Source organism: Anabrus simplex, chromosome 14 (genome assembly GCF_040414725.1).
Source record: "Anabrus simplex isolate iqAnaSimp1 chromosome 14, ASM4041472v1, whole genome shotgun sequence".
Lineage (NCBI taxonomy): Eukaryota > Metazoa > Arthropoda > Insecta > Orthoptera > Tettigoniidae > Anabrus > Anabrus simplex.
This window is the reverse complement of record NC_090278.1, coordinates 45,008,219-45,029,714: the sequence shown is the minus strand read 5'-3', so window position 1 is coordinate 45,029,714 and position 21,496 is coordinate 45,008,219. Positions and strand designations below refer to the sequence as shown.

The 21,496-nt window shown below is 41.3% G+C and overlaps 1 protein-coding gene across 3 annotated transcripts in view; it reads right to left on the bottom strand.

Moving 5' to 3' along the window:
* LOC136885264 (zinc finger protein OZF) overlaps window positions 1-21,496 on the bottom strand; it is a 199,902-nt gene that overhangs the window by 21,545 nt on the left and 156,861 nt on the right. For 2 of the 3 annotated variants that reach the window (XM_067157746.2, XM_067157747.2), the window contains 2 exons: window positions 9,421-9,502; window positions 1,736-1,825 (listed from right to left, as the gene is read on the bottom strand). In XM_067157746.2, the coding sequence (XP_067013847.2) occupies window positions 1,736-1,825; window positions 9,421-9,502 (172 nt within the window). Of the gene's footprint in view, window positions 1-1,735; window positions 1,826-9,420; window positions 9,503-20,755; window positions 20,949-21,496 lie in introns of those variants that run through there. The other variant, XM_067157750.2, reaches the window with a different exon arrangement.

The window sequence follows — 21,496 nt, the reverse complement described above, 5'->3', positions numbered from 1 at the left end:
AAAAAGATATAAGTGGGGACAAATGACTTGTCTGTGACAACATTCTGCAATTAGAGAGTCAGTTCAATATATTTTAATAAACAAGTAGCCAACAACAATTATAGTATGTGATGATATGCATCATATATACCACCATTTCAGGCCCAGGGTACCCCACACAAGGGGTTGTAAATGATATTTAGACCATCAAATTGTCCATTATTTAAAAAATTCCCACTCCAAAGCTCGGTCCCTCCTTTGTTAATTTCATTCTTTAGGGATTCACAAAATTTTGTTATGTAAGTGCTTTATTTTGAGAAATTATTTCTCTACAGTATGTTATAGTTTGTCATACTGGATAGAGCAGGCCATATTTGAACACATGATTGAAATGTACAGACACTGACATGTCAAAAACAGACAAAATATTAAATACTTAAAATGATGATGATGCTTGTTGTTTTTTGAAGGGACCTAACACCACACTCAAAAAGCTTGCAACCATACGTGTGTCTGGTGTAAGTTCACAAAGCAAATTAAAATGTACACTTGGGATGACTATTTGTCTTGTGTCTTGAAATATTCATTTAATTCAGGGGATATACACTACTATGGATGACTAAATACTACGTGAGGTGACACCAAACTCTCCAATGTGATGGATTTGTTAACTTTTATAATACCCTCTGTAATTTCTCAGAAACAAAGTACGAAATTCCTGAAACCAGCTGCCTCTGTGGATTAGTGGTAGAGTGCTGAAGACAGCAGGTTCAACCCAGGAAGAGATAGCCAGATTTTTGAAGGACGGAAAAAAAGGCAATTCAACACTCCATGTCATACAATGTTCGCATGAAAAAGATCTCCGCTATTTTCAGAAAATTTCATTAAAACTCAGGCACAGTCACCAAAGACAGATTTGATTTACTCTGCTGTCTAGTAGGCCTAGAGTAAAACGGTACATTGAAACTGATGATCGGACAGCCAGCTGGCATCAGATTAAAATGTCTGGATACGGTAGCTGAGGCAATACAATTATTATTATTATTATTATTATTATTATTATTATTATTATTATTATTATTATTATTACTGGTAATATTATTGGAAACTGACAAATTCCTAACTACTACCATACCAAATCTGGTAACATTGCCTTTTCTGAGCTTCAGTGACATCGTTTGTAGGAACCCATGGTATGGTGACAACAGCTCCAGCATGTGGCCTTGGCTCCACGCTTCCTCCCTCACAACCACTCACTTGTTTGGCTTCTTTGCTCCTACCGTCCCTTTCTTTCAGCGTTAACTCTTTATCGTAGGTGACTATTGCAAAAACTTCACAGAAGAGTATTGGTAATTGCAGCCTCTCTTAAATTAAGTGCTGGTGAGTGTGTATTGAAATAAGACCTGCACCTTATGAATTTGACACACAGCCTACAATGATTTGGTATTCATGTAATCAGAATGACCAACTAAATTTAGTGAAGGTTTGTAAGTTTTATTTGCAGAACATCGTAAGGAAAGTATAAGAGAGTCGATGGAAAAGTGTTAGCGTTCTGACAAGGTCACACTGTCATACATGAAACGATCTCAGGTTTAGAATTTAAGGTAAGCTGATGATTGGCAGTACGATTTATGCACAGAAACAGGACGAGAACTTCACGTATTATTAAGAGTTATAGAAGTGCACTGAGATATACTGATTTCAAAATATTCTCTATCATTTCCCATTAAGGAATTACAATAAGAAAACTTTTTACCTGAGACCCCGTTTCTTCTTTCACACTTGAATCCTCTGGGACATCATCTGGTTCGACCTTCACCTCTACAAAATTACTCGCACAGAACTCCTGAAAAGCAAGAAGACTTGTATTTATTAACCACGACACGTTTCAGCTCTGGGAGACAATGTCAGTACATAAACATTACAAACATATGAACATTAAAAGGCGATTTTAACATTAATACAATTCATTGAAAGATGCATGGAAGCAGTATGATATTTAACAGAAATCAAAACAAAATACAGGAGTTCATTAATGAAAAGTTAGTAGAATCACCACAAGATGGTCGAATATATATTACAAAGTTCAAAGACATCAAAGAAGAACATAAAGGAGAATTTCACACTTGAAGGGCATCACGTGATAATCTCACCTAGAAGAATGCAGTGGGTAGTGTGGTGTATTGATCAGGTGGTTATATAATCATTATGAATATGACTACTTGTAGTGGAGGTATCATACAATGATGTAATTAATTCTCAAAATCATATAATTGGACGGTGTTCATGCATCAATTTGTACCACCTATCGCCTAAAGTATTGATCTAACTGCTCGAATACTCTTGGAGCTCTGTTTGAATTTAAGCAGCTGAAGAAGAAGAAAATTTTAGCGCCCCTATCATAACACGATCGTTCATGGTGTGGGTTACTGTAGTCATGTCCTAGTTTGTGAACCGTGGGCAACAGCAGAGTGGCCTAGTAAGTGGTCCTGAGAGTCGGGATACCAGTTGCCATGGAATGGGAATGGGCATCTCGGACATATTCTGAGTCATGCCCCTCCTTGTGCTCAGATGGCTGGGACTAAAAAAACAACCGGTGATCTATAACCTGTTACAGGAGAGATCCTCACCTTGACTATGTATCAGTAGGGTAGCATCCTACTTCATGAATTTACCGAGCTCAGAACACTTTAAGCAAGCCTCGGACCTATGGGAGTAACGGAGTCCCACTCCCATTTGACAGGCGAGGGACTTCTCAGAAACAACTTGGCGAATGAAATGGAATTCAATGGGGATCCATCAATATTAATGGGGCTTATGGAAGAAATGAAGTAGAACTAGCTGAGTCAGTAAAGAGGATGCATTTGGATGTGCTAGGAGTAAGTGATATTTGGATAAGGGAGAGATAACGAGGAAGAGCTAGGCACACAACATAGTTTCTGTTAGGCATGTAAATGAGCGAATGATGTGGGTCAATTTGGCAGTTGGAGGAATTAGGATGAGAATTGTCTTAGTGTATTCACCATGTGGGGGTGCATATGAGGATGAAGTTGACAAGTTTTATGAAGCATTGAGTGACATCATGCGAGATTTCAATGCGAGAGTTGGAAATAGAACTGAAGGAAACGAAAGGGTGATTGGTAAATGTGGGGAAGGTATGGATGCTAATGCGAATGGGAAGCGTTTGCTGGACTTCTGTGCTAGTATGGGTTTAGTTGTTACAAATACATTCTTCAAGCATGAGGCTATTCACCCCTGAACATGGGAGGCCAAGGGTACCAGATCCATTATAGACTATATCTTAAACATCTTTGAATTCAGGAAATCTGGTAGGAATGTACGAGTTTTCCAGGGATTTTTCGATGGTACAGACCACTATCTGATCTGTAGTGAACTAAGTATCTCTAGGCCTAGGATAGGGAAAGTGAAATCTGTCTGCAAACGAATAAGGGCAGAAAATCTTCACAATGAGGATATTAGACAGAAGTACCTGGATATGATTAGTGAGAAGTTTCAAACAGTAGACAATAAGCAGGTTCAGGATATGGAAAGAGAATGTGTGGCATACGGAGATGCTGTAGTAGAAACAGCAAGGGAATGCCTAGGAACAACTGTGTGTAAAGATGGGAAAAGGTAAACATCTTGGTGGAATGATGAAGTGAGAGCAGCTTGTAAATGTAAAAAGAATGCTTAACAGAAATGGCTCCAAAGAAGTACTGAGGCAGACAGGGAGTGTACCTGGATGAAAGAAATAGAGCGAAACAAATAGTTGTTGAATTCAAAAAGAAGTCGTGGGAAGATTGTAGTAATAACCTGGAAAGGCTAGGTCAAGCAGCAGGGAAACCTTCCTCGACAGTAATAAAGAATCTTAGGAAAGGAGAGAAAAAGGAAATAAACAGTGTTCTGAGTAATTCGGGTAAATTCATAATAGATCCGAGGGAATCACTGGAGAGATTGAGGGAATATTTTGAACATCTTCTCAACATAATAGGAAATCTTGCTTGTCGTGTTGCAAACAGCCAAGTTCATGAGGAGGAGGAAAATAAAGTTGGTGAATTTACGCTTGAGGAAGTGGATAGGATGGTAAATAAATTCCATTGTCATAAAGCAGCAAGAATAGATGAAATTAGACCTGAAACGGTGAAATATAGTGGGAAGGCAGGGATGAAATGGCTTCATAGAGTAGTAAAATTAACATGGAGTGTTAGTAAGGTACCCTCAGATTGGTCAAAAGCAGTAATTGCACCTATCTATAAGCAAGGGAACAGGAAGGATTGCAACAACTATCGAGGTATCTTACTGATTAGTATACCAGGCAAAGTATACACTGGCATCTTGGAAGGGAGGGTGCAATCAGTGGTTGAGAGGAAGTTGGATGAACACCAGTGTGGATTCAGACCACAGAGGGACTGTCAGGATCAGGTTTACAGTATGTGCCAGGTAACTGAAAAAACACGGAAAACCATTTTCAAGGCTGTCGACAGTGGGGTTCGAACCTACTATCTCCCGAATACTGGATACTGGCCGCACTTAGGCGACTGGGGCACGTTCACTACAAAGATGTTAGTGTGAGTAAGCTTCCCTAATATATATTTAAGTTGTTACCTTACATTCTTGGCGTCGCTGTGAGCTACGTCATTCATACCACCGATGGTAAGCACTGCGTTGCGACTCCCGAAGTTCCTACTTGCTTCATCTACATTTTCCAGGACATTGCTGATAGAAGCTCCCAGATATACTTCTCCGGTTGCTGCTACGTTATCATCGTTTATCACTCCTGCAGTTCCCCTTCCTTACCCATCACCAAACACAGCTACCTTTGCTGATTTAGGCCTAGCTGGGTCTTGATTCCGAAATCTAGGCATAAATTTTAACCTTGGCATGGCAACGGCAGCGGTTTGCGACATTTTGTTTTCACACGCGCAATCAATTTCCTCCTGAATTAAATTATTTCATGCTGAAAACCTATTTCTGATGTTTATTTCTGGATATTCAGCTGTAGTTTTCTTCTTAGCCGGCCAACACTGAACTACTTGACACCACATGCCGAGTTGTAAATGGTACCGGTATATCAGTCCCAAATTCTAGCGATCACAGTCTTCCTTTTAATTGTTGACATTCTACTTTAAGAGCTTCATTGTCCTTTTGTAGTAAGTTTATAATTTCTAATGCAGTTTTGTATTCCTCACTGTTTATTTTTGATGCATCATTGTCAATGCAGTCTCCAGTTATAACATTCCAAACATACTGCTCACAAATCCAGTCAACATTTTCATTAGTTTTTACGTCCCTAGGGCAATTTCTGCACTTATAATGCTACCATTGATCACATGAATCACACTATTCCGTTTTTCACGATCTTTGACATTTTCCACACTTTTCATCACATTTTACGATTAATTTACTCAGAGGATAAAACACTATCAGGCACCATGATGTACTCTCCTTCTCCATGAAATCAATCACTTCTTCTGACTTTCCAGTCAGTGACTCAAGGTTCATAACGTACTCACACAACTACACATCACCGTAGTCTAGAGTGTTGTTATAATGGGGTCACCGCTCCCAAAGCTACTACCAGCAGGTGATGAGGCTGCACCTAACATGGAGTACAGACACCTTTCGCAGCCATCCCTAACCGTGCAGGGTTTCAGTGTCATTTCCTACACTGAGGGGACCATCACTCCAAATACGGAAACTCTTCTGCTCAAAGGGGATTTACGATCGCCCAACACTCGGTGTTGAGACACTGGCTGTATAGTCCACTGCAGAGGGGTAACAAGCCAGTCAATAATTAATTCATTTCAGATATTAATTTAAAATCCTCCTTTTCATTTTGCTAACTAATGTTATAAGGCATATCAAAATGTTGTACTGGGAATTTGTGTAGGGTAAGTTGGCAAAATATTTGGAACACTCTTGTGATAAAGACATGCAGGCCACATAGTTAGGAATTAACAGTGAAATGGGATATTTCTTCTAGTGGAGATGAAAAAAGTGGGACAGGCAGTGACAGTTCACATGAAACAGGCATTAAGTGTAATAGTGTCATACCTCCTCAATGTACTACTACTACTACTACTACTACTACTACTACCAATAACAAATGTGAAGACGACAGTGATCTTAGTAGAAGTGGCAAGATACAAATCAACATGATGATAAACCTAAGCACAATTTTCAATTCCAAAACCAAAAATCACTCGGATATTTTAAAAATAGAAATATAAAATCTTTAAGATTAAAAGACCTCATAGTTTAGTGATTCAAACAGAGAGATTAGAGTGTATGTGAAATAATTATTACTATGCCAATAATCAATTAATTGTATTTGCAAAATTAATTAGAGAAACTGTAAATTATAATGAATTAATTTGTTTTAAACATAAATGACTACAAAACAAATCACAGAACATATAGATGGATAAATCATGAATCATAAAAAATGGAGAGGAAGATAGCAGGTGAGTCAGTTGTGCCTGACATTTTCTGCTGTTAGGCATCCCAACAAATATCACTGGTGGCATGATGGCCGATTCTCCTTTGCCGTACACAAACCAACAATCGCCTTCAACCACTTTCTGCATCATCACCTTTGAAAAAAACATGTACTGTATGCGACAGGTACAATGCATCTAACTGCCATACGGTTATGTAACAAGTATGTGCCAATCACAACATTCCAAGCACACTGCTCACAAATCCAGTCAACCTTTTTATTAGTTTTTATGTCTATAGGGCAATTTCTGCACTTATAATGTCACCATCGATCACATGAATCACACAGCATTCAGTTTTTTACTAATCTTCGACATTTTCAGCACTTTACATCACATTTTACAATTAATTTACTCGGAGGATAAAACAATACGTCGTCATTACCGGGCACCATGTTGTAATAATTATGAAATGAACGTTATAAATGATGACGTACTGGTGGTAAAACGAGTACGCATTTGTGAGGTGGAAGTAGTTGTCCATCAAATAGGCTTTTGGGTAAACTACTTTCTGAAGTCACCGTAGCGTCATAGGTCAAGTAGGGTGCTGTTAATACAACTGCGTTTGGTAGCCTGATAATTTTATTTGCATTTTGTACTTTGAGAATCATCCACAAAGCCGATGTATCGGAATGCCCCCACATCATGGGTTATTTATTTACTATGTAAGTAATTCATTTATTTATTTTTTAATCTGTTTAACCTCCAGGGCTGGTTTTCCCCTCAGACTCAGCGTGGGATCGCACCTTTACTGCCTCATAGGCAGTGTCCTGGAGCATGAGACTTGGGTTGGGTATACAACAGGGGAGGAGGATCAGTACCTTACCTGCTATGTTCAACAGAGGCCTTGTAGTAGGATGGAAAGATCGGAAGGGTAGCCTGGAGAAGAAGTGCAAAACCATGGAAAACCACTTCAAGGATTGCTGAGGAGGGAATCGAATGCCCCTTGACCTCCCAAAGCTGAATGGACCCCATTCCAGCCCTCATACTACTTTTCAGATCTCGTGGCAGAGCCAGGAATCAAACCTGGCCCCTGTGGGTGGCAGCTAATTATACTAACTACTACACCTCAGAAGCAGATATTTATTTATTTTTGCAATGTTTTATACCATTAGGGCTGCTTATGTGGATGTTTTATAAGCAGGGCTGGACAAGGACAGAATGGTTGTCGGTTTGAATCTGCTTGACTGAGCAACAGTCTGTTAATGCAGTAAGTGTTTGAGTAGATAACCTTCTGCAGTAATGCACTTTTCAGCATGCCATTGAACTGACACTCATGCTTGTTGTAGCATTGTAGATGTTACGGATTCACAGACTTCTGAAATACGGTTCAACGGTTTTCAGGATTTTCCCAGCTGCTGAGCGTACACTTCAGATAGTCCCATAGGAAGAAGTCCAGTGGCGTCAAATTGGGCGATCTAGCAGGCCAGGTGACAGGTCTTCTTCCTATCCAACGACCAGGATGTATAACATTCAGGTAGTTGCAAACATCTGAGTGGGGGGGGGCCTCCTTTGTGTTGATACCACATGTTTACACACTCACCTACGGGCACATCCTCTAGCAGCAATGGTCTTGAAGAAACTGTAGGTACAAGGCTCCTGTCAAATGATCCTCACAGAAATATGGCCCTATTAAGTGATCACGCAGTATAGCACACCAGATATTTACTCCCCATCATGCCTGACATTCTGCCTGCCTTACCCCGTGGGGATATGCAATAATCCAGTAGTACATATTATGATGATTCACAGAGCCATTATTATGAAATCGTGACCCATCCGAAAAGGAAATGCGGGATCATTTGCCACTTGTGTCAGTATCCGAGCACATAAATCACCAGGAGTTTTGAAATCTCATCTGTGGAACTCTTGATGTAGCTGCAGGTGATATGGACGAAACAAACTGGAATGTAAGATCCCTACAACAGGCAACTGGCTAATTTTGGCCCGTTGTGCTACTGCCTGGATACGAAGTTATACGCAAACATCGCTCCCCCCCTCCTAAAAGTACTTGCAATCGGTTATCGTCTGTGTGGAAATCTTCTGTGGTACAAGCGCTGTGTTTCCTTTGCATTCTGTCTTGCTTCACTGTAGATAAGGGCATGTCAACATACTCATCTGTTGAATATCTAGCGAAGAAAAGATGAACAGTGCTAGGCTACACCAAGTGTCAGGCCAGTACACATTAAACACGCATGCTATTGGTCGAATGTGGCACGAGTGACCTTGTATTTGATCCTCAAAGCTCAAATGTGTATAAAAATACTTAGCGCTTGTGGGATTCAAATCCACTTACCAACGGCCCATGCATGAGCACGTCTGTGCTTAGCCAATCACACCACTGTGACTCTTGCCTCAAACTTATCAGAGAGCATACTTGGTGTACAACTACTCCCCACTTCACAAACTCTCACATATTTCTTTTCAGTAAGCCATAGCTTTTAGCATTAACTTCATATCCAATCGAAAACTTTTAATTGGCACAAACTTCTTATGTAACCATATGACAGTTTGATGCATTGTGCAAATACCTGTCACATACATGTTTCTGCAAAAGTCTTTGCTGAGGCGATGCAGTAAGTGCTTTAAAAGCGACTGTAGCATGGTATACGGCAAAGGAGAATTGAACATCAGAACACTGACATTCATTGGGATTCCAAATAAAAGAAGAAGTCTAGTGCAGCAGACTCTCCCAGCATATACCTTCAAAACTAAGCTGAGTACAACAATTTCAATAAAACCTGACATTCTGCTTAATTTATGTTGGCAGTTTAAGCAGAACGATAGCATTTTAGATTGGCAGGCAGATAGACAACATGCCATCTTTTGGTTAAGTTTTGCCTCTTTTTTCACTGTCAAGCATCTGACTACTTATCAAGCTGGCACTAAGAAAATAAAAAACCTTCCAAGATTTTCAGCATTTATGATATCAAAGTGTACTTACAAATTTTGGGAATTCTTCTGCGTTTGACTGCACTGCTGACTCATAATTGACAAAGTGTGGCTCTTCCATGGTATTCACAAAACTAAAATAAGACAATAAAAATAAATTCACAACTGCATGGTACAGACCTTCAGCTTATTAGATATAGTATATGATGGAATACATATTAACTCATATACGCTCAGCGAGCCGATCTATCGGCTTTGTGTTCGGATGGCTGTATTGGTACCTTAATGGACTCCCAGATGTCAGGAAAAGACAGCAATAGTTGCTTTTGGATTTAGTTTACACTTTTCTTGAGAGACAGAGACATTAAGCTCACCTGTTTGGAACAAATGAAGTTATCAAACCGGGTGTGTTTACCGCATGGCAAGCTGAAGTGTGCCGCTTGCGAGTCAGTCTCATTTAAGCTTCAAATTACGTTTTCCTTTGTTTATTTTTTTACTATTTAATAGATTATTGTTTATTATATTTTGTTTATATTCAACATTTATCGGTGTTCTCAAGTTAATTTTAGTTTATCATTTCGTGTTATTAGACTTTCGTGCCATGAGTAGGCCAATATTTTTAAATGGCAAGGCAAAGTTCTAGGCTAAATAATTCCGATGCTTTGGATGATGACAGTGACTTCATAGCCGGTAGTGATTCAGATTTCAGTTCGTCTCATTGGCTGAATGGTCAGTGTTGAGGCCTTCGGTTCAGAAGACCCGGGTTTGATTCGCTGCCAGGTCGGGGATTTTAATTGCCTTTGATTAATTCTTCTGACCCGGGGCCTGTGTGGTTGTGTTTGTCCCAACACTTTCTTCTTCATATTCAGACAACACACTACACTACAAACTACCACTCTAACACCGATAGTGATTGCCTCCCCCCATATAGGGTTGGCATCAGCAAGGGCATCTGGCCATAAAACACGAGCCAAATCCACATGTGCGACACAGTTCGCACCCGCACCCCCACAGGTGTGGGAAAAGCTGTAGATGAAGAAGAAGAAGAAGAGTGATTCGGATTTTGCAGGTAGTGATGATAGGAGAATGTTTTCCAAAACACAGATGCCGATTCCGGAAGGTAAGTGTACAGTTCCTTACGTCAAGTGCTATAACTCATGACTAAATAAGAATACAAAAAACAAAATTATATCATCTTATACAGAATTAAATGCTCTTATTTTCAGAATGTCTGAACAACAATATCACTAAAGAACATATTACTTTTTTTAGTATTTGAAAACCAATTTTTTTGTAATATATTTTCAAATTTATTTTGCAGTAAAATATGCCATGAACAATTTTGGGATTTTTTTCCTAAAACGATATTAAATAGTGTACTATTGTGATATTTTTCAATTTTGTATCTGGGTATTTCTTTATACGGCAATTTTTTACTTTTTAACGTGCATAATCATGAAAAATGGCCTGAGTGTTTTTGGCTTGACTGGTGAAAATAGCCTGAGAGCAAAAGGGTTAAGTATGGAACAAGAATGGTCAATTGCACACTGATTGAACCAAATACACAACCTTCGACTTCACGTTAGATGCTCTACCAATTGAGTTATTTGTTTGTTAAAGCTTTACTAACAGGGGTACGATCAGAGGTTAAGCATCCAACATGGCAGGTGGACATGGCTGACGTCATAACACATTATACTTAGGTGGAGCTAATGACAAGACCACTGGTCTGGTTTAGCAAGATAATTGGCTAGTAACAAAATCACTGGTTTGTATTGGTTAGACCATTGGTAGAGCCCTGCACGGATGCGGATATCTGCGGATTTATTGTATTTTATGTATTGGCGGATGCAAACTGTATGACAGTGCAGATAATTTTTCTGATAATTTCTATGTAATGAAGCTTATTAATGTTCACTCAGGCACACTCTTGTTTTTGCTTGTGGTTAGGCGACCGTTGACAGTGGAGAGCCTAGTGACCATAAAGCCGTAAATCTGACTGTAACATAACTGGCTCCTGCCAGCAAGGAACAAAGGTCAATACATCGGTAGTTGTTGCAAGAGAAAATCCCTCGTAAACCTGTGATTGTGCCAGGTACCAGGCCTATTGTGTTATGTTAACAGAACTCTCCGTTTCAATTTATTGGGTGTAACGTACTGTAGTTAAACATTTACAATATCGGCGGATAATCATTCACGGATAAGGATCTCCATCTGTGGATACAGGTGGGGATGAAGGAAGTGCGGATGTGGAGCGGCTGTGGATAACATATTTTATATCCGCGCAGGGCTCTAACCATTTGTCAGGGGGCAAGAAAAGGGGGTATGTGGATGAAAGCCCCCATGTTGGATCCATGAAGCAGCCCACGAGCCTCTAGTATCCCCTGTGATGTTACTGGCTAGAGAGGAGACAATTGGTCTGGCTTAAAACTCTGAATTTCACTCGTTCTGTGCGTGTATATTCTCATCGTAAATACGTCCAACACATGCCAGACACTTGCAAACTTCACAGTTATCTTCATAGAATGTGGCCAAACATGATGTGAGCTCGATAAGAGACAGAACAAACTGCTCCAAACAATAGGAAAACAGAATAAGGATGCATTTCCCAGACTGACATAGATATACACCTACAGTCAGGTCAGAGGGTCCCTGGTAACCATAAAGGAAGGATCCCTCGTCTCAGCTACACATCCTTTGATCGTATTTTTCTCATTCATAAACATGCACCCCCATTTGTTCAGTTGAAGGCATCTGAGCTACACTTTGTACTACAGCAACCTAATAAGCCAATGTTGGAACAATTTGAAATATCCTGAATATAAAAGTACATACTTCAATAAGACATTATAAACCTACAGATATGCAAGTTAACCACCTTAAAAGAGCTAAACAAAGGATTGAAGACAGTACCTTGAATTGTAGCATAAAGAAGTTTATAGTCATCACAATGCAGGAATCTCCTGGTTGATATTTCTGCTGTCGACATCTGACACACTGTTGGAGTGGCCTACAGTATAATTACATGACACCTATCCATTTTCTGCTTGAATCCTCCCTCACCAACCTAATGTGTTCCCTTCACTGAAATTTCTTCACATAGGGTACAAGGTTAATCATCAGGACGATTCTGGTTTGAAGGTCTGTGAGAGTGTAGCTCCTGTCAAATAACACCAAGGCTCAATGCCACCATCTGACAGACAAGTTACCATGAACAGCATCATGTCCAAAGGAACACTGTGGAGTTTCTAGTCTCCGCTGCTTGGCTGCCTACAGGACTGTTCTTATGTTGAACATTCGGAATAATTCTTCACCTCAAATATCAACATTTATAGAGATTAAACACAAATTTTAACCCTCCAGTACAAACATGACAAATCATAGTGCAAGTGCTACATCGGTCTGTAAGTCCGAAATTATAAGCATGCATATTTCTTACGTTTTAAAGCAAGTAAATAATTTATTAAAGAGAAACCACACTAAAAAAATTGATTATTAAGCCTTACATTGTTACTGTTAACAATAAAGAGGAAATAGAAATAAATTCACCATTGTCAGGAGAACACACACACAGAAATAAACACTCCTAATGATTAACTAGAAAACTATGATAGTGAGAGTTGTTACGAAGATGCAATGAACAATTCACAGTCACAGTCGATTACCATGTTCATTCCTTCTTTTCAGAACAAACTGGACAAACAACCACAATGTGCTCCAAGCACATGAACTTCACACACAAATAGCACTTGTATTTTGCTTTATGATTTTTCTTTGAGTCAGAGTATGCACACGGACCATCCACTTTTTCTTCCTGTATAGGCACCGGCATGTTCTCAGCTGGAATGTTACAGATCTCTTGAATTCTTATTCGAGTCAGTCTTGGATCTTGCTTGAATGTGGATCTTCTTTTTAGATGATATCCAATTAAATCGAATGCTAGCCTTTCTAAGAAAATTCTTCACATCATATTAGCTTTAGGATTGTTGCTGTTCATGATCACAAAAACATTTATAGCTACTGTACCAGGAAAGCCTAGGTCCTGGTCCATATTAATTGAAAGAAACGTTATTCCAGCATAAAAAGATCCGACCGACGTACGAACATCTATGTAAAGAATGTTCCAGTATGTGCCAGACCCTACGAGTGCACTAGGCGGAGTCAAGTGACGTCACCTGCCGCTTGGAGCTCACCTCCCCTAGAGATGTTTCTCGAAAGAATTTTTCTTTTACCAGCTTTTTAACACATTAACCAATTTCAACGGGACAAACGCTGAATTATAGCGGACGTCATAAAAGTTAATCCCTGTGAATTTCGAATTAATTCATCCCATGGTTGTTGAGTTATAATAATTTAAAGTTTCAACGAAATTACGTAATCACGGTCACATGGCCAAGAGAGATGCTACCCCTCCCAGCGCTGGTATCTATATATGCCAAGGCCAGAAAGGAGCTTTGTCTAAGCTGAGCACTTCTCAGTGCTCGCTTCTCTCTTTCAGGATTTTATTTCAGGATGGCCACGACGAACTTCAGGGACGGTCCCAATGGCATGGCGTTGGCGAGAGGAGTCTACTACAGGGGAGGTCGCCTCTGCACAACGCAGCAATGGATGGAGGACCACCCAGAACCGAGGACACCGTCCTCACCGAGGGAGCAGGACGCGTCGCAGACCGAGTTGGGGACGGAGCCGCACAGGGACGGGTGCGACCCCCCTGAAGGCTTTTTCTTCTCTGAGGGCTACACCGATCCGGAGTACGAGGCGCTGCTCGTCTACTACAGGCCAGGTCGCCCTGTTCATTCCGAACGGGCCCTAGTCCTGGACAGAGTGCGGCGCCCCCTCCAGGGAGGCAGGAGGCTACCGACGACCATGTCCGTGGAGAGCTTTCTACCAGGAGGCCTCATCATAAGGCATCACGACCAGGAGCGGATGCACGACGTGGAGATGGAGCTCTCTACTCTGTTTCAGGTCGTCCGTCTACCAGGGAGGGACGGCGTGCCAGGGACGAACGCCGGCCCCCTCAGGAGGAGTGCTGAGACGGAGACCAAGGAGGCCATCACCCAGACGCCGAGGAGGTTAAGGCATAGGGCGGTTAACACCGACCTAGTCCAAGCCACCCAGCCGGAGACGACCGCCGCCACTACGGAGGTGGAGCATGCCGCCCCCTGGCGCCGCGACTGTGCGACCCAGGCTGAGCGACTCGGAACTGCGAAGTGGACGCAGACCGCTCCTCCAAGGGCCACCTCCACGAAGTGGTCACAGACCCGGGCCTACCAGGAAGGGCCTGTCACCCGGGCGCAATCTAGGAAGGCGCCCCTGATGGCGGATGGCAGCACAGCAGTGGAAAAGGACGCCCCATGGCGTTCGGAGACTGCTACCCAGGCCCAGCCTGCCATCGTGTCTGTCGAGCTGCAGACCTCGATGTGCGCCCTTCAGGACCGGGAACGCAGTCGAGTGGTAGCACTGACCGACGCCGCCGCCACCAACCAGGAGAAGGAAGAAGACGGCGACGCAGCGGAGCCACCAGCCACCCCGGGGTCACCAGGCCGGGAGGAGGGCCACCAGGACGAGGCCTCTTCCACCGCCGAGAAGAAACCCCAGGGAAGAAGAAGACGACGACGCCGGACCAGGAAGCAGAAGGCGACGCCGGCCCACCACGAGAGGACTGCCCAGCTGCAACGCAGGACTGCTCCCAGGACAGCAGTCAGCCGAGGAGCCAATCAGGAGAGGACCTCAGCAGGTAGCGGCAGTCAGGTGAGAACAGAACGTCCCCCTCAACAGCTCTTGCAGTGTTTCCGCTGTTTGAGGTGGGGCCACCGACAGGTCAGCTGTGGGCTCCAAGTAAGGTGCAACCGTTGTGGTGGTGATCACCATTACACGGCCTGCGCTACACTTAGGGAGGCGCCGGTGTGCGCCAACTGCGCGGGGGGCCACCCGGCCTCCCATCGCAGTTGCCCTGTATACCGGGCCATGGCGCGGGCAGAGAGGAAGGAGGCCCGGCGCCATGTCCCACAACCATCCAGCAGGTCCCTGCCTCGGCGGGCTTGACCTCATTCTCCGGGATTGGAGACTGGGTACGAGGGACCTCAAGGGGGTCGGGCGGTGCGGCAGGCACTAGTGGCTATTGCCGCATGGCTCGGCAACCGGCACAGCCCGCGCTAGTCACAGCAGTGCCCAGAAGGACTGATCCCCTGAATAACTGGAACGGCGAGGAATAGGCTTATGACGGTGCATGATACCTATTCCCAACTAACACAATTACCTGGACCTCTCCAGAACCACATCCTTGCATGTGCCATCTACAAAATGTCAGGTTTTACATGTAGGCACCTTTCTATTTCCGCCTATGTGGTTTTGTCCTGACCCTTACTACCTGATTACACCACTATTTATACCCACCACCACATCTGGCCTGGTAGCATGCTGAGCATGGGGACAGGCAGATACTCCTGTAGTATCACACTTCCACTCCTCCCTGCTATCTTTTTCTTCTTAGAACTAATAGCATGTCGGAGGCCATGTAGATTGAGTCGATGGTCACGCGGGGGGAGCGGGCTTCGGGGGCCCCCCGAAAAAAAAACAAACGCCAGCAAGCAGTACAAGGACGAGTAGACAGCTGTGTGAGTGAGACAGAGGAGAGACCGGCCCGCGTACAGTATGTTCGCGCAGTCACGGTGAAAGTACTTTCCGTCGTATTTCCGGAACGCGAAATTATATCGCCGACAGAATTATAAAAGACGTCGCACTATATTTAGTATATCGCGTCGCGACTATAGTCTAAACCTAAAGACATTTAAGAATGTAATACGAGTGAACTTATTGTAGTGCAAACATTAACTATTTTACGTTCACAGAATATGTCATTACGTGTAGACTTATGATTTTGAACTTCTGCAGAAACTAATGTGTAGAATCACCAGAACTCGTTTCTTTCCGAGTATTGAACTGTATTCCTTTATTCATGCCACGTCAGTATACGATTTACAGTAATTTGAGTGAAAATTAAGAACTTTTCTGAGGTAATATAACATTATAATAACAGGATAAGCAGAAAATAATTCTTAGTGACTTAATGACTGTGTTCAAAGACTGTGATTATCGACTTGCCTTTTCAAGTGTGAACTGTGCATTTATGAACGTTTCAATAACGACTGTAAATAATATTTCGTACAGGAAGGACTGTGATTCTTTATTTAACGTCTTGAAATTCAATTACGCCATAAATAGTGTTCAACAGTCAATGACAGTGTCAGTGTTAACTACTCGCACTAAGTAAATTTTTCGTGTGTGAAAATTCACCCTAACGAGCTGCAATTCTACATGATCCAGTTCCAGCCGTCATCACCTCATCGGGAACGTCAACATGGTGTGTCAAGGGAACATCGCCGATCCTGATTCTCCACGGAACATTCCAGATGTCCATCCTTCGACTTTGTAGTAACATTTCTTGCCATAAGTGAGTAGTAACAACCTGACTAAAATTTTTTTTTTTTAATTTGTGAACAGTGGAAACTTCAGTGCCACGTGTGAACAAATATTTCAGAGTTCTCATAATTTCTCAGAAGTGATTAATTTAATTTCAAATTTCAGTTTCATATCTCGTAGAAAGACTTTAGGCTTTTCAAGTGTGCTATATATCAAGGGTTACGAACTGAGAACTGAAAACTATTAACCAAAATTTAATTTCTCATATCAACTTACAATTATAAGTGTGCTTAGGTTTAGAAAGACTTTAGGTGGAAATTCAATACCTCATATTCTCACATATGAAAGACTTTGAAATCAGTAGTATTTATGCCATTTTCATGAACAGAATTCAGGAAGATTACTTTCAAACTTTTAATTTCAATGCCAGATTTGAATCAAAAATCATATCGCAGGGTGAAGAATTAATAAATTGTTTGAAAAAGATTTTTTAACCATCTATTATTCGCTCTGCGAGTCTATCCTACTCTGTATCAGCTCCAAAACCAAGTTCCACTCCCTGAGGTCCTACTCATGCCCTTTGCCCACAACTTTTCCTGGTACACTACTGGCAAGTTTACCTGGCACAGTTATACCCTGCACTAAGCTTATCAACCAACATGAACACCCCCTTTTGTGTTATTATACAACAGGATTATCGGTGTTGGGGTCAATTTTGTCGTCACGATGCATTGTAGGTAAAAGCTGCACATTTCTTCCTTTTCTAGGAATGCATGATACTAGGGTGGAATTCTCTTGCAACCCAAACATGCTGGAGCCGACAGCTCTATTTTTGCACTCCAGAAATTCACGAGGTAACTGCCTTTTGTTTTTTCTTATACTACCAAGTAAAGTCAATTTATGGTTTTTCAACAAACTTTCAGGTAATTCTATGCTGGTGAACCAATTGTCCATGGTCATATTCCTACCTGTATTCGCAATAGGTTCCACTAATCTTTCAACTACTGCTTTTGCGCTAGTATCAACAGAATATGGGCCATCGGGCTGTTTACCTCAAGGTTTGATGTATAAAACATTTTAGAGACACTAACGCATAGATATTAATCCCATAAATATTGGGTTTGCTTTGGATAAAATGGCAGAAGCCACATCTTCCCCTGAATGCCTCAAGTTTTTCGTTAACAGTCGTATAATCAAATGGGGTGTAGTTAGCTTGACAATTTGCCATTAAAATATCAAATACATCCCGAATTGCAGCCAACTTATCTGTTTCTTGTCGGTGCAATCATGTTTCTTTATTGTCAAATCTAATATGCCTCAGCGGAAACCTATACCTCTCCAGTGACATAGTGAGCCGAAACATCTCAATTGATGTACCGTTAGTGTTCAAGTCCGTTGCGTTCAAATGGTTTGTCTTACGTACACCACAAAGGTACAAGAGACCTAACAAAGCCTCCATTTCCACTAAGTCAGTAGGTCTTGCAGTTCATTATTCTTGGTCATAAGGTTCACGGGAGGAATATGCAGTTTTCATTTTGTGACACTGTCTGTTCCAATGAAGTGCGGAACATTATGTTGTTGTTTATGTTGTATAGAAGTCCCATTATCAATATCTTGCTCATCCTATATCTCCTCCTCGACCTGTTCAGACTCCGAATCTTCTTCCCGACATTCAAGGTAATTTTCTTACACAAAATCTTCTGCAGCCACGTCATTCCGTTCAGATTCCAGTAGTAATTTCAGCAGGTACTCATGTTCACGTTCGTAATTCATTATGTTTCATTTCCAGCAGAAAGTAGCACGGGTACTAACTTCAGCCTGAGAGACCAAAATAAAGGACTTCTTGTTAAGAACTTGAGCCAGGCACTTAACCTTCACGCAACAATAAGTAAACTGACCTATTTGAAGGTACCAATGAGCAAAGCATAAGCGAAGCATGCGCACTAAAGTTATAGGAAAATAATTGGGCGGTCGGTCTTGGAGACCAGATGTTAGTACTGGAGGATTAAGCTGAAGAAATTTATTCAGAAAACAAACATATAATTCCAAAAATTTGTAACTCATTGAATAATTTCATGGAAGTACCTTCTCAAATGTACAACTTCATTGTTTTCATCCTAATGAATCAATGTGAATTTTAAAGTTGCTATTATCCTGCGAGTGGTCACTAGCCGAAATGTAACGTGAGTGGTCGCGTGTGAGACTTTCTCTCACATTAAAATAAATATGACATTTTTCACAGTTTTGTGGGGCGTAAGGCTGAAATTTACTACTGAAAATAAATGCAAGTTCTACGTTATATATTTTAGATTAAAATGAAATGATTAGCTGTGTGAAAGAGAGGGATGGCATACCGCTTTTAGCGCCGGGAGTGTCTGAGGACAAGTTCGGCTCGCCAGATGCAGGTCTTTTGATATGATGCCTGTATGTGACCTGCGCGTCATGATGAGGATGAAATGATGATAACACATACACCCAGCCCCCATGTCAGCAAAATTAACCAATTAAGGTTAAAATTCCTGACCCCACCGGGAATCAAACCCGGAACTTCTGTGACCAAAGGCCAGCACGCTAACCATTTAGCCATGGAGCCGGACATGATTAGCTGTTTATTAAAGACAAAATTACTACTTAAAAAAACATATGCAATGTACATAAAAAAACTTCTGTCCTGAAGTTGTAAAAAATAAAATCTCACACATGCATTATATCTAGTAATATTTACGTACAGAGCAAGGTACAAAGCAATAATATTTTCAAAAGCAAGAAGTGCTCATAATACAAATACTAACGCGTACAACAGGAGTAAGTTTCCCGCTCCACTTCAAAACAACACGAATGTCATTGGTCGCGCGAGAGAAACACTCATGCAGCAAGCACGCACGCACGCACGCACACATAGCAACCTTTGTTCTGACTAGGGGAGGGGGTGCTTACCCTTCAAATGTGAATCGCTCTACTCACGACAGTTAAAACCTCAGCTAGAAGAGGGAACAGTCACCTCCCTTTCATCACTGTGAAGTAATATCAAAATAAAAAATAATGTGAGAGAAAATCTCATATAGCGATCACTCGCGGGTTAATAAACCATAGGACTACGCTATATAAGTTACTGTGCAACAATCTGGACCCATGAATATGCATTACAGTCAGCGTCCTTGGCAAAATAAGTACATCATCCTTTGGAGATATTTCATAGCACCGAGCTAGTTGGCTGTGTGGTTAGGAGCACGCAGCTGTCAGCTTGAATTCAGGAGACTGTGGGTTCGAACCCCCAGTGTCGCCAGCCCTGAAGATGATTTTCCTTGGTTTCCCATTTTCATGCCAGGCAAATGCTGGGGCTGTAGAGTTCGTTAATTAAGAGCAAGGCCGCTTCCTTTCAACTCCTAGCCCTTTCCTATCCCATCATAGCCATGCACCTATCTGTGCCAGTGCGACGTAAAGCCAATTGTCATATTTCAAAACACGTAAGGTTTTCTTAATATTTCTGACAACCCTTCCTGTCTATTCCTGTTACTTTAATATCGATTGTATATCATATTAATTTACTTAGGCCGATTTTCTCCATGCAGGAATAATCGCATACAAGCCGCACAGTATAAACCAGAACTATTAAAATATTAACATCTCAAGATAATTAATCCTCTATACCGGTACCCATTCTTAACGTTTATATACTATTTAATAAAATACAATGAAATTTCGTCTCTATTCGCGAATAAAATATGAATGGTTTTCTTCATGCATGACTTACTGAAATTAGTAAGGTAGGCCTATGTCAACTTTCATCGCTCATATGAAGGAATCCCACGAAAAATAACCTCTAGAGACAATTTCTTTCTCACTTGCCGATAACTTCTGTTGTAGATGTTGTTGTACACGATATTAACAATATGTTCATTTTTCAGGGCGAACAAATTACACGTTCTAAACGGACATAGCAATCACAGTAAACAATGACGTACCTCTGCAGTTGTATTGGAGAACAATAGCAAAATCGTAAGAAGTCAAAAACAGGTCACACCGAACGTGCAAGAAATACGTCATAAATAATGGAACGCCGATTATACTGACTACGGTACTGAAATGTTATAAGTAGTGGTTCCATTTCTGGCAAACCGTTCAAATTCAAATACTGTATAGGCCTACTGTATATGGAATTAGGTAAGGACTACGTCAAAAAATATCATCTGGGCATATTCGACAAAGCACTAGCATATTTTTTCAATAATGTATAATGTAATTGAAAAGATATTTAACATTTTGTCTGTATACCAGTTATGAATATATAAAAGCAGGAAACCTAGAATGAAAGAAACATTCTTACTAATGGCCAGTCGTTCTTCGACATAAAACTGCTTGACCACGTACCGTTGTAAGGCTGTACAAGTAGGCTACATGTAACGAGACATACGGAATTTTAAACATTTAGCCTACGCGGATGGTCTCTTGCAAACTTCACCTTATTTAAGGAGATTAGCAGTTCGAAACAATGTGGGACAAAATGTAAATATATATTCTAGGCTTGATTTTTCTCCCAACAGTTTTTTTCTTAACCCTCAAACACACGCGTATGGGGTGGAATCCACCCCAGGTCATTTTATTTCCTAGTGAAATGTACAAATAACTCTCCTGTGCTCTCCCCGCTCTTATATCTTTCTGGCTGGATCCCTGCAGACAGAGTCATTCTTACATAATCTATCTTA